Source organism: Cyanistes caeruleus, chromosome 2 (assembly GCF_971803275.1).
Source record: "Cyanistes caeruleus chromosome 2, bCyaCae1.hap1.1, whole genome shotgun sequence".
Taxonomy (NCBI): domain Eukaryota; kingdom Metazoa; phylum Chordata; class Aves; order Passeriformes; family Paridae; genus Cyanistes; species Cyanistes caeruleus.
Genome location: NC_141702.1, coordinates 118,415,850 through 118,428,593, shown reverse-complemented (window position 1 = coordinate 118,428,593; position 12,744 = coordinate 118,415,850). Strand labels below are relative to the sequence as shown.

The 12,744-nt window shown below is 43.2% G+C and overlaps 2 protein-coding genes across 15 annotated transcripts in view; one reads left to right on the top strand and one right to left on the bottom strand.

Moving 5' to 3' along the window:
- The window catches only part of LOC111926423 (uncharacterized), a 237,871-nt gene extending 225,352 nt beyond the window's left edge, over positions 1–12,519 (top strand). For all 4 annotated transcript variants that reach the window (XR_015282463.1, XR_002862916.2, XR_002862915.2 and 1 more), the window contains one exon: positions 8,712–12,519. The gene's annotated coding sequence lies outside the window, so the exon portion shown is untranslated. The remainder of the gene's footprint in view (positions 1–8,711) is intronic.
- LOC111926426 (uncharacterized) overlaps positions 1–12,744 on the bottom strand; it is a 384,290-nt gene that overhangs the window by 24,004 nt on the left and 347,542 nt on the right. For 4 of the 11 annotated variants that reach the window (XM_086875079.1, XM_086875078.1, XM_086875077.1 and 1 more), the window contains 5 exons: positions 10,792–10,879; positions 8,125–8,236; positions 6,329–6,534; positions 1,120–1,174; positions 737–802 (listed from right to left, as the gene is read on the bottom strand). In XM_086875079.1, coding sequence (XP_086731205.1) covers positions 1,156–1,174; positions 6,329–6,534; positions 8,125–8,236; positions 10,792–10,879 — 425 coding nt within the window. In that variant the 3' untranslated portion in view covers positions 737–802; positions 1,120–1,155. Of the gene's footprint in view, positions 1–736; positions 803–1,119; positions 1,175–1,295; positions 1,923–2,539; positions 2,619–4,520; positions 4,646–6,328; positions 6,535–8,124; positions 8,237–10,791; positions 11,007–12,744 lie in introns of those variants that run through there. The other 7 variants (XR_015282459.1, XR_015282458.1, XR_015282460.1 and 4 more) reach the window with 4 other exon arrangements.

Below are 12,744 nucleotides of genomic sequence, written 5' to 3'. Positions count from 1 at the left end.
TATTTGTTCAGAACTTCTCTCTGCAAATATTTTAAGTGTTCTGTTAGAATGGTTAGTAGAGAAAGCAACCCCTAGCCCACTGAGATGCACAGGAAATATTTCATATGGCAGTGCAGGACTTTATTCTTCCAAAATGCAGAATCCTTAGTTAAGGGTTTAACTATAAAATATTTACTCACTCTGCCGAGTCCCTCATTCGCCACTGCTCTATGAGCAGTTACTCTGGTAACTTTTTAAGAGCTGTAGTATAAAAATGAACGCAAAGGACTGCTGTCCAAGTCCTTTTAAAGTCGAGTGCTTGAGGCAGCCCCACTCCCCTGGCCAAAGGGAGGGCTGGGTGGTTTGTTTTTCAGTGAGACTCAAAGCCAAGAGGGCTCTGTTTTCACATGCTAATGAAAGCCAAGGTGACAGGAATTTGGCAGAGCCTGATCCCAGCAGCTGCGGGCCAGGATGGAACTGGCCAGGGCATTACACTGAAGCATCACTGAACACAAACCTAAGGCCTGCTCCTAAAACTTCATCAGAAATTAATCCTGTGCCAAATACCCTGGCCATAGCCCAGTTTTTTGGCAAAGTGTTTTTCAGTTTAAGTGACAAATACTTTGGAATTTAAGAGCCCAGTGTCCAGACCCTGGATCGTTTGCTTTCTTTCCAGAAACACTTTGGAGGTGCTGAAAGTCTCCAAAATGTGCCCAGTGAGTTTCTAGGGTGAACCATCAGTGAAGGGTCCACTCACCTAGCAGAGATGCACTTCAGAGCACGTGTGCTGTGCACCATTAGGGATCTTCAAACTTTACCAGTGCTTCAGAAAAGAAAAATAAGAAAAAATATTAGAGCACTTTATAGATTTTTATAGCAAATCTTTGAAGTTCAGCTCTTGTGTGCCAACCTCACCCCCCTGAGGCACAAAGACAGCAACTGTCCCGCATCCAAGTCAGTGAGGCTGCTCTGAATCCCAGTTTGGGGTGCTCTGACCATTCAGGTGTCACAGGAGCGCTGGCTCTGTCCCAGAAGTGCCACTCACTGCACTGGACATGGGAGGATTTCCCCACAAAAAGCTCCTGCAAAGTGAAACCAAAGAGAAAGCCCAACCTCTGCCACACCAGGTGTTTTACTTACCTTCAGGTAAAGCACAGCTGTTCTTCCCCACTTCTTTCAGGACAGGAATTCAGCTCTGCATTTTAACAGAAAATGTTGGAAATAAAACATTTTCAGGTGAGGGGAGAAATTCCAAATTCCTTAAAATTACTGTGAAATCAATAAGTAAACAAACACAGGGTGTGGTATTCAGTCACCTTCTTCCTTTTTTTTCCCCCTCAGAAAGCCATTTCCAGCTGGATTTTCCCCAAGATGTTAATATTGTGCTGGGTTTAGTGCTGACTGAAGCAAGGTAGCAAGTGGTTATTGCAGGCCTGACATGCCTGTTCTGCCAGGGAACAGCGTGAGCTTTCAACTCAGAAAACAAGGTGAACTTTGTTGGGTCATCAATCTGCTTTTGCCTGCCTTGGCCAGGTATGTGCTCACAACAAGGATGATTTAATTCAGGATCAGTTTATTTGTACTTTCCTTAGTCAAGGCCTGAGTGGTATGGGTGGAAAGTGTTCAACCCCAAGGTTTGTTTTTTAATTTGTTTCTGGAAAACAAGTTCTTTTGAAGAACCAGTCTGAGATTTGTATAGTAGTAGCTTTTCAGGCAGTTTGTCTGCTCACAGAGCTGATGTTCCTGATTGTGAAACAAGAAAACAAGAAGCAGAAACATTTTAAATAGAGCCAGGCAAAGGTAATCTTTCTATTTTCTGCTTCCTAGAGTGCGCTTGCAAAGGAGAACCATTCTTCAGCTGCTCCTCTTCAGCATGAATTCCTGTTCCTTCATTCTTCACATCTAATCCATCAGACCAGAGGCAGGAATACAGCTCTGTGTCTCTGAAATGTGACACAGAACCAGCACTGAAAATGGGCTTTAAATGGTGCCACTATGTTGATTTAGTAGTTGGATTTTGCCTGAGAAATAATATGCAAATTAAAGCATTACTCACAAAGGTGTGCACCGTACTTAAAAATATACCTTTAATGCTCAGGGTCCAAACATTCCTGTTTTCTGTTTTAAATACTTCATCAGCTCCATTTCCCCTTGGTTTTCTCTCTTTAAGCCTGTTGCTGCTCCTAGGATGTGTGTGCTTGCATTTATGTGCATGGGTAGGCCCATGATTGTTTCTACTGCTTAAAGCAGGCAATGTAGCTACTGTTTTCCAAGCTCAGTTACTATTTTGGCAAAGCATGGGTATTTGGGGATATGAAAACTGCTCAGCCGCCTTAAGGAAAAAAATTCCATAGGTTTTTGTTTCCATACTTTCCAGTTTTCCACTCATCAGTTGCAGGCTTGTGTTGAAAAATGTCTTTCAGTGTCAGAACTTCTGAAGAGCAAACCCCAGCAGTGGGGAGCAAGTTCACTCTCTCTGCGCAGGACTGGCTGCTAATAAGGGAATAAATAACAAGGAGCACAAGCAGATGAATATTAACTAATACCAAAGCACACCTACCCCTCTGAATTGCTTTCTCTGTTCACATTCTTGCCATTTGAGCAGCAGGGCAGCACCAGCTCTCCTCACATATTGCAGCCTGAGAAAACAGCTCCAAAGGGCCAAAAGAAGCAAATAAAATGTATTTGTTATTACGGCTGACCTTAGGCAGGCAGTATGTGGAGCTGCGGGAATCATTCATGGAATCTCTGATTATAAGTATGGTGATAACTGGTAAGGCTGTGCTGAACTACTGTGAAACAATTCAGGTAGTCAGCAAACAGGGCTAATTGCCAGTTTGGGGGAGATTATGGGTAATTTACTGCCCACTGAGGGCTTCTACCTAAAAATAAGCTTTTTTTTTTTTTTCTCCCTTTGGACAGCACTTGCATGTTAATGTAGAATTCCTGATGCAATTACATGTGAAGAGGACATTCAGATGCACTTCCATAAATGCCCTTCTGCTTCTCAATTACATTAACTGTCTTTGTAGATCCTTTGATAGAAACCATATTCTTCACTTTCTTTTAAATAGTGAACAGGCGCTGAGCTAGACTTTGCTGTTATCCAAGATGTCCCGATCAAAGGGCTGAGGGTAACACAATAAACACAAGGAAAGAAACTCCTGGTGGTTTCCAACACAAACTAACGGGAAAGTGTCAAGTGAGCAGCTACTGACAATTCCAGCACCGAAACCAAATGTTCGTGTGTGAAACTCCACCTTTGAGAAGGAAGAACAAATACCCACAGAGTGTTTTGGCTATAATTACTTCATTTAAGGGGAAAAAGAAAAAAGTGCTGAATTCAGTTTGCTAAAGTCAAGACATTAATATTTTTGGCATGTAAAGATGTAAACCAAATGTTTAAATGAAATGTCATCCCCTGGGTTCACATTTGTCCACTGAACTACGGTGCAAACCCTCCACAGACCTTCATACAATACACATTTTTCAGTTCATTGAAGAAGGCCCCTGCTGCTTCTCAAGGAAAACTAACTTGCAGAAGCAAAATAAATACTGGCGTGGCACTGCAGCAGCGGAGCCTCAGAGCACAGATGTGCAGCACTGCCGGCTTTTCCATCAGATAAGGAGCATCCAGACATAATCACTCCAGTGTCTGGGACACGGCACACGCTGCGGCGCTGCCCAAGTATGGCCTGACAGACACATGCAGGGTGTGCTCGGGCTGGGAGGCAGCGAGCTGACAGCGCTGCAGAACAGCCCTGTTATGTCTATAGCCAAATGTTTGTGTAATTTAGCCTGGGCTTTGAAATCGCCTCAGAAATCAGGGCACAAATGGAGCTTTGTGAGGAGCTGTCAGGGATGGACCTGCTGCACGGGGACGTTGGCCGGACCGGGGGGCAGCCTTGGGCTGTCACTCTGGGAAGCTTCTGTCAGTCCCAGTGCTGCCCATGCAACCAGCAGGGCTGCTCCAGGGCTGCTCCTGCAGAAAAATTATACATATATATAGATAGATATAGATATATAGATATAGATATATAGATATAGATATATAGATATATAGGTATATAAATATGTATAGGTATAGGTATATAGATATGTATATGTATATATGGGAAGGCCAGCAAAATGATTGGAGGGGTGGAACACCTCTCCTTTGAGGAAAAGCTGAGAGAATTGGGATTGTCCATCCTGGAAAAGAGAAGGCTTTGGAGTCACCTAATTGCAGCTTTCCAGTACCTGAGTGAGCCCGCAACAGAACATGGAGACACTATTTCCAAGGGCCTGGTGAGACAGGACAAGGAGGAATGGTTTCAGATGGAGAGGAGGTTTAAATTGGCTGTTAGGAAAAATATCTTCCCTGTGAGGGTGGGGAGGGCCTGGCACAGATTGCCCCGAGCAGCTGTGGCTGCCCCATCCCTGGCAGTGCCCAAGGCCAGGTTGGATGGGGCTTGGAGCACCCTGGGGCAGTGGAAGGTGTCCCTGCCCATGGCAGGGGGTGGAAGCTTGAGATGAGCTTTAAGGTTCCTTCCACCCCAAACCATTCTGTGATTCAAATGTGTACCTATATCTATATAAACACACACAGAGATATGCATACAGATATACACACATACCCTGTGTGTATGCAAGGGGTTACTGCTGGCTGCTTTTAGGCAAGACACCTCTAAAAAAGAAAAAGAAAAAAAAAAGTTAAAAAAAATATAGAAATACAGCTCCCTGGGCCTGTGGTAGTTCCTATTAAGATATACAAAGTATCTCAGCAAGGGAAAATTTAACTTACATACAACACATGATTTTAAATAAAGAAATATTGATGGAGCAGGGGGGGGACAAGTATTTTTTTAGCTCTAATTTATGGCTGAGCAGCTTCATTTTAGGTACTTCATGGGAATATTTTAAACCAAGCCTGCATAATATTAAAATAAGTTAAAATGTATGTAAAATTTATGAGAGCATGTCAGGTGCAATGCTTGATAAAGTAAGTTTAATGCTTCAGAATTTTTTTCTTCAGGCAGAGAAATCTGAATCCCGCAATTCTAGGTTACAGTATAATTTTAGAAACTCTTTTCCATTATACCATTCTTTTATTAATGAGATCCAACCCAATTTAACAAAAAGAGGTAAATTCCTAAAGAGTTTGTGGAAAGTCCTCAGCAGGTTGGAAGCTGGAAGTGTGTGATAAAAGGGGGTATTCTCCTGTTCGCAGGATCTGTTCCATTTTACAAAAACACAGAGGAAATCAATTCACAACAAACTTTCCAAGGGTGCCTCTCCAGTGCGGTTTTCCTCCTGGAAATGCCGCCTGGCTCCGTGAGCAAACAAAAGCTTTGGCAGTTGACAGGGGCTGTACATCACTTTGAAAACTCTTCATTTACCGGGGGTGTGTCATGTTGCTTCATTGTGTGACACTCCCAATTATCGTGACAGAGCTAACTGACAAAGTACTGTCACCCCACTGCAAATCCAGAGCAGCTCCTTTCCATTTTTCTGCCTGGTCATGGGAACGTCGCTGAGCCGGTACAAAGGAGCGGCAGGAGCTGCAAACAGGGGCTGCAATGGCTGCAAACTGCTCTGCTCTATTAAAAATTCAGCTCCTCGGCAATATTAAATCTGAATTTACTTCCATCAAACAGAAACTTAGCATATCTCATTCTTCCATTATAAAATATTGACATCAGGAATAGTGAATCCTGAAATGAAGATTATAGATGAAAACTATGTGCTTGGTAATTATCATTTTTTCTTTGTTATTATTCCTTTCCTCTGAGGATTGCACAGGCTGTTGCAAACAGTAATGAAGTTAGCATGCAATGGCAATGCAAAGTGTGCTGCAAAGTTATTCTTTCCCTCATTATGGATGAGGGAGGAAAGACAGCGGGAGGAGGGAGATTTCCCCAGCCAAACCCGCGGACGGGCGGGACAGCCCCCACCTCATGTCTTAATCAGCATCCCTGGTGAGGAGACCCTCAGTGCCATCTTGTTTCTGTCTCCTTTTGTTCTGCCATTTCCCTGGGTTTTTTAGGTCTGTACTGGAGCTCAGAGCTGTTAATATCAATGACACATTTTTTTGTCACAAACCAAGCAGCCGGTTCACAAATCCTTTCACTGCCCTGTCTTGTAATGCTCTCGAATAACCAGAGCACTGGCAGACACAGTTCTAGGTGTGGAAATGTCCAACCCCTCATCCCAACAGCCCTTCTTGAGGCCTGACACCACAGTGTGAAGAGATCAATATGTTGGCCGACCTGCACTGAGCTAACCCTTTGGTTCCTGCCTGTGGACACAGCCCGTGGCTCAGGATGGCCTCCACCACAAGAGCCATGGCACCACCCCCTGAAATTCCCACCTGGCCCATGAACGCGGTCCCAGCTCTCCAAGGGTGAGAGCCTCTCTCCAAGGAGACCACGCAGACAGGTCCAACTTGGTGGGATGGGGTTGTTTGATGGCCTCCTCCACATCCTCCTGAACCCCCCTTGTGGCCTGCAGATGTTCTTGAGGAGTGTGATGTATCCCAGGTGCAACATTGGATACCGAGTCTGTCTCATGTGCTTCCTGCAAAAATCAATCCAAGTCAATAAAGTGCCCACCCTCCTCCCACAGTGCTTGCAGTGGTTCAAAGCAGGACCAATTACTCTTAAGGTGGAATTGTCAACTATCAGATGGGAACAGAGAAGTTGACGCATTATGTAGGAACAGATTTATTTAGAGGACTTGAAGAATTTGTTTTTCTATCAACAGGTCTATAAGAAGTGTTTTTATAGTACAGTCTAGTAGAAACTGATACCTTGCAAAATGATAGGGGGATGTTGCTCAGGGTTGGTTTTTTTCCTCCCTTTCCTCCTCTTTTTGCACCAGTCAAACAGAGCTGCCCCCTAAAGCAGGTAAACTCAAGCTCAAGGCAGCCATGGCAGTAAAGCTCCTGACCTTGATGGGCATTTGGCCCCAACCCTTCTTGCCAAACAAATCCCCCTTCTGGTTCCCCCTTCCCCAAGTTTCATATATATATAAAAAATATAAATATCTTTGTCATGCACTTAGTTTTTTGTGTTTGATTCCAAAACTGAGAACCCTGCCAGTCTCCAAGTCTAAAGCTTCATGTGAACCTCTCTGTCCCTGCCAAGCCCACAGCGCACAAACACCACAGCATGTTATCATCACACAAGATGTTCCCAAGTTTAACAGTTCTCATCCCAGAATACCAAACCCCTCTCCCAGCACTCCCACCAAATCAATATGCATTATTATTACATGCTCAGATACTACATCAGATTTCTGCTCATGCCAAAATTTCAGCTAGCTGTTCCCTGGAGTATTTATGCTTGTGTACTGTATTTAACAACAGCCCATTCAAAATGCTCACAGCTCCTAGGAATGAAATGCACATAATTTAGGAATAGCTGTCTGGCTATTCAGGCATCATGCTGTGTCAAGGGAAAATTAAATCTCTGACTCTCCCCCTCTTCTAAAACAAACCTGTACTTTGCATCATATTTTGGGGAGCTGCACGGAAGTTTCATAAAGACCAAGTGGCCTTGGCTCTTTTTTTCCTGTTTAATGGCAGTGCCTCCCCATTAATGCTCCACAGTAGTTTAAAAAAAAAGCTCTCAGCATGCAGGCATTGTATCACATTAAGAAATCAGGATTTTCTAGGCACTGCACAGCATTAATTACACTGAGCATGCTGCAAATTTAAATTAAATGATATGCCATGTTCTGTTGTAAATATCAAAATGGATTGCAAGATAGAACCCCATATTGGCATTTGTGCACTGAACAGGATCAGAAAATCTCTATGACATATAATTTCTTTTTATTTTAAGCATGTGTGATTCAAATATGCTTTTTATTTTCAGGAGTACCTAAGAGCACACATACAGGTTAGAACTTGTCTCTACTGAAAAAAAAAACCCCAAACAAACCCTCTCTCAATAATAACAATGATAAAAGAACAAAAAAAGCCCTCTTTGCCTTCATTTCCTTTCCAACACAGAGCAAGTATTTACAGTGGAGGGCACTGAGAGGAAAGTGGGGAATACAAGGGGCTGGAGCAGCAGCTGGAGGTCAGCAGGAGGATCTGATTTTGTCACTTGGGTTGGAGTACCAGGATCCCATGGAAGTAAATGCTGTGGGGGTTCAACTCACCCAAGCAGGGAAGGGCTGCTCTTCCAGCAGGAATTTCACACAGGAGCAGAGTGAGAGGTGAACTGGGGCTGTCTCAGCTCTGTGGTGATGAGGGAAGCCTGATTTGGTGATGCTATGGGAAGAAGTGTCAGAAGAGAATATAAACAACAAACAAAAGGTCTGGCAGTATTTGTATTTTCTTAGCATTGGTATTTTGCAGTTTTATATTATCAGGTCGAATGGTCACAGTCTCAGCAGCCTCTGCCCTTAACACATGAGGAGTATTTCTAATATAATTTCACATATTTCTATGTGACAAAATACTAGACAAATATTTTCCAACTTTGCACATCAGGGAAAGGATGGCATTTAGTTAACTCTATAGAAAAGGCCTTTAAAAAAAAAAACTGTATTTTTCAGGGCTTATTTAAGGCCTTGATGAAATGATGATCACTGAGCTGAGGCCCACAGGTGAGTGCCAGTCTCAAGGTATGAAGGAGACACAGCAAAGAAGTGTGGGCAGGAACATGCAGAGCCACTGATGTTTCTTCAAACCCAGCATCACCATATTCTTTCTAAATTATCTTTTCTGTGTCTTTTGCTCCTAGGCCTTGTTTTCCTGTCCCGTTTTGCAGCAGTCCTGTGTGTGGGAGAAGTACAACTGGGGGACACCTGATGAAAAGAGGTGCTGGAACAACTGGCCTTCATCTCTGCCACCTTCCTTTGGTGCTTGCAAAAAAAAAAAAAAAAACCCAACAAAAAAGGCAAAAAAATCCAAGCCAAAGGTAGTTTATGTGCAGCTCAGGAAGCTCTCAGCAATGAGTGTGTCTGTGATTTAATAACACATCTACCCAAAATGACACTTCTAATACTCACTGAGAAAAAGAAGGCATAGCAGCACACAAGGCACTGCTATTGCAGCAACAAACAGCCAAACTACCAGGCATTTATTTTTCAATGTACACAATTACTGAAGGAGAATAAAAATTGTTCTTTGACACTCTGACAGACCATAGAAAGCCCTGTGCTTCCCCTACTCCCATGGTCCTGACAAGAAACACCTCACAAATTCTAATAAATAGTGAATAGAAATAAATACTTTAACTACACAGCATCGGGTTTCAAATGGCTTCCTGAATCAGAAAGTGCTGCTCGTCCATCTTCCTTATTTCTCCACTCTGTAATGGTGGCTCTCCAAAAGTTAAAGTGAGATGGATACTGCAAGGATCACAGACACTACACTGGGAAACCAAGTATCAGTGGGTACATCCAGATTTATGGTAGGTGATGGCAGTAAAGTGAAAGTAAAACTGTTTGCACAGTCTGTATTGTTGGCCATTACTGTGTATTTGCCCTTTTTTCTTGCTTAGCTGCAGCTGGAAGAATGGAAAATTGTACCTTCTGTACGGTATTAGGAGACACTTTCTGATCGTAAGGTCAATCAGACTGGTTTAGCTGCTTGAGGTATTTATGGCACAATCACTCAGTGTCTTTAAGGAAAGGTTAGATACATTTATGGGAAAGGTATTTTGCAGAAGCTTTCCTGCTTCATAGAGGTCTTGGACAAAATGACCCAGGAGGCCCCTTCCAAGTCTATCAAATGTGGTTCCCTGATTGATGCTGTTTCCCCCCAAAGTCTTTTCAAAACACAAAGCACTGTTATAAAATTTAATATGATACACTATATAACTTTAACACAATGCCATTTTCTTATAGGAAATGGTTAGCTGGTAGCACAGGAGCCTCGTGCAAGAGGAAGAAAAGTAGAAAAAAAGGAATTGCAGTGCAGTTTCTCTGCTGAGGGATATCGACTGTAACATTTACTCTGTGTCTGAGCATGGACCCTCAGCTGTGCAGGGAGGCACCAAGCCAGGGAAGGGTATAAGGAACCCAGGCTGTGGAATTTATTTCTCTAGAAAAGCCTGACAAGGCCTGATGTAATTTTCTATGCTGTGCAGTAATCATTCCCTCAGTGCTGGGAAGCAAATGGACACCCAGCTCTCCCTGTAAATCACTGCCCGGTGCTGCATCAGGGACAGGGAGCAGGGCAGTGCCAGCGCTCCTGCGCAGCCACAGGCCCGGAGCTCAGGTGTGTCCTGCCTGCCCCAAGTGCACCACAGCAGAGGAACCTGTTCTGTGACCAGCCCTCCCTGCCATGGCTCTGTCTCTGCCCGCCCAGCAGCACCGTGGAGCAGGCGGAGCAAATCCCTGGAAACTGCCAGCGCCAAAACCCGCACTTCTGAAACAGGGCAGCGGCACCCCTGCCAAGGGGTTTGTCAGCAGGAGAGCTTGGGCCACGTTTCCCTTGGCTCAGTACAAGACTGGCAGGCAGAATGCTCTCCAGGTCTTCTGTGTTTACACCAAACCATTCACTAAAATGATAATTTCTCACTACTATACTTCTTTTGTTTCAATTTGCTGAATATTTCCTAAATTTACTTTTTTTTTTTTAATTGAAACAATTAACATATTTAAAAATTAAAGTCATGTAATGATTTAAAAAAAAAAAAACCACAAAAACAAACCCAATCAGATTCTCTGGGCCATCTGGTTGAAATGCTCTGGTCAGCCTCCACTGCTCTGTAGTAAGTTTTAATTTTAGATTCTTACGGGTGGGAAAAAAAAAACAAACAAATACCCAGAATTTTATTGAATTGGAGTTCACTCTCAAAATTATTTTGTACTAACCTTTTTGTTTTCACTCCAGCTGATTTAGTTAAAGGCCAAACTCTTCTTCCAAAAATCAGCTCCCAGCCCCCATCTTCTTGGGATAGCCCTGACAGGAAATAACAACATCCATACACAGACACTCCAAAGCCTTTTGAAGTCTCACAAATGTGAGCTGTTCTGTGTGCAGAGCAGGCTGGGATTAACTCTTTTATTAACCTTATAACCTCATCCATGAGAAAGAAAAATAGCCAATCCCTTTTATATATATATTATTTTTAATTTGGAAGACTGCAGCCTTCTCTACTCAAACATTTGTGAGCTCACCCTACAGACAGGAGCAAAAAAGCCCATGGGAAGCCCCCTCTCCCTGAGGAGCTCCACAAAAGCCCCTCTTGGGCCCTCCCATTATGTTGCACTCAGTGTCAAAGCTTGTGTTTTCACTGGAAAATATTTTCCCTTTACAGGAGGGTTGTGTCTCTCTGTATTGGTGAGAGCAAATAACAACCTTTTGGTCCTTTTCAACATGTTGCATCAATGTATTTTCCTGATTCCCATGTCAAAAAAGCAACTTTTAGCAGAATGAAAAATCTGACCTGGGTGTAATCCTGACAGTGCTCCAATTTCTCATCCTTAGCTTCATCCCTGCACTGCAGTGCAGGAGGCTCACGTTGGAATAGCTCTTCTCACCAGAGTCAAAATGGTAAAAATTAGCTCAGAGAGTGACATGAACAGGAATTTCAAAGGCAGGAAAATTTATCTCCTGCTCTTTGTCTTACACTGTGGTGCACTAGAGTGGTTGGAAGATTTAACTTCCAAGCATCCCATCTTTATAAATCCTAGTGGACAACTCCCCAGCTTCTTTTTTTAGGGTGTTGAGCTCAGCATCTGGAATCTTCCAGGGAATGATGGCCAAGATAAGGATGAAGAAAAACTTTCTTGTTGCCATCAGGTGTTGGTCAGGGGTCAGGATTAGGGAACAGCCAAAGCCAAAGAGAGCTCTGTGTGTTACATGAGGTCACAGCTCTTTGGTGTAAGGACCATGGGTTTGGGCCAGCCCTGCCCCTGCTCTGCTCATTGACTGCTCTGATGATACAGCCCCCCTTGGGCTTTCTGCTTTTGAAAGATTTACACTCGGTTTAAATCTCAATAGAAAGCTCCACTTTAGCTTTTAGGATGCCAAAGACACTTGAAAATCTCTGATGGGAAGGACAAGTGAGGAAGGCAGAATATCTTTCCCTTGCAAAGGCAAATACCACTTGGCTGAGGAGTTTCCAGCTGCTTTGCTGGATAAACAGACACATCACAGTTCTAAAGTGCAGGGGTGCCCTTCACACCAACAGGCAGAGAAAAGAGGCAGTGGGAAGAGTAAGAGGCACCAGAATAAAAAAGGCAGGATCCAACTGAAATCTTACCTTCTTTGGTCTTTGAAAATGGGAAAACCCATTCAGGACCAGGAACTTCCAGACTGGGCTGTATGCACCATTAATTGCTCCATGAAGCAGAGCTGGTCTGCTATTGTTGCATCCTCCAAAAACAGCTGTTACTGTGAGCTCTTTGGGGCTCAGGAACTCCATTTCCCAGTTTTCACTTAGTACTTCAGTGATCATATATAAATAATAATAATGATAATCATAACAATACCTGGCTTGCCATTATGTTGTACTCAGTCTTTGTGATGCCTCTCACGATAAAATCTGTGTATTAAACACTTTAATTGAAACTCTTAATAAAACAGAGATATTTTTACTTGTGCTGTTATATTCACATTATGATCACAAAGCACTTTATAGAATCAGATCAAAGTAGCCAGTCTGATCCTTTTATAGATGATTTTGTGCATCTCAGCAGTGCATAACAAAGCTGCTGTATAGACAATTAATTGTCAAACACACCATGTTTTGGGGTTTGTCCTGGCTGAGCAGTATCCAAAAGTTTGGGGTTTATCGTTCAGATCGGTGTGAAAGTCTCTAA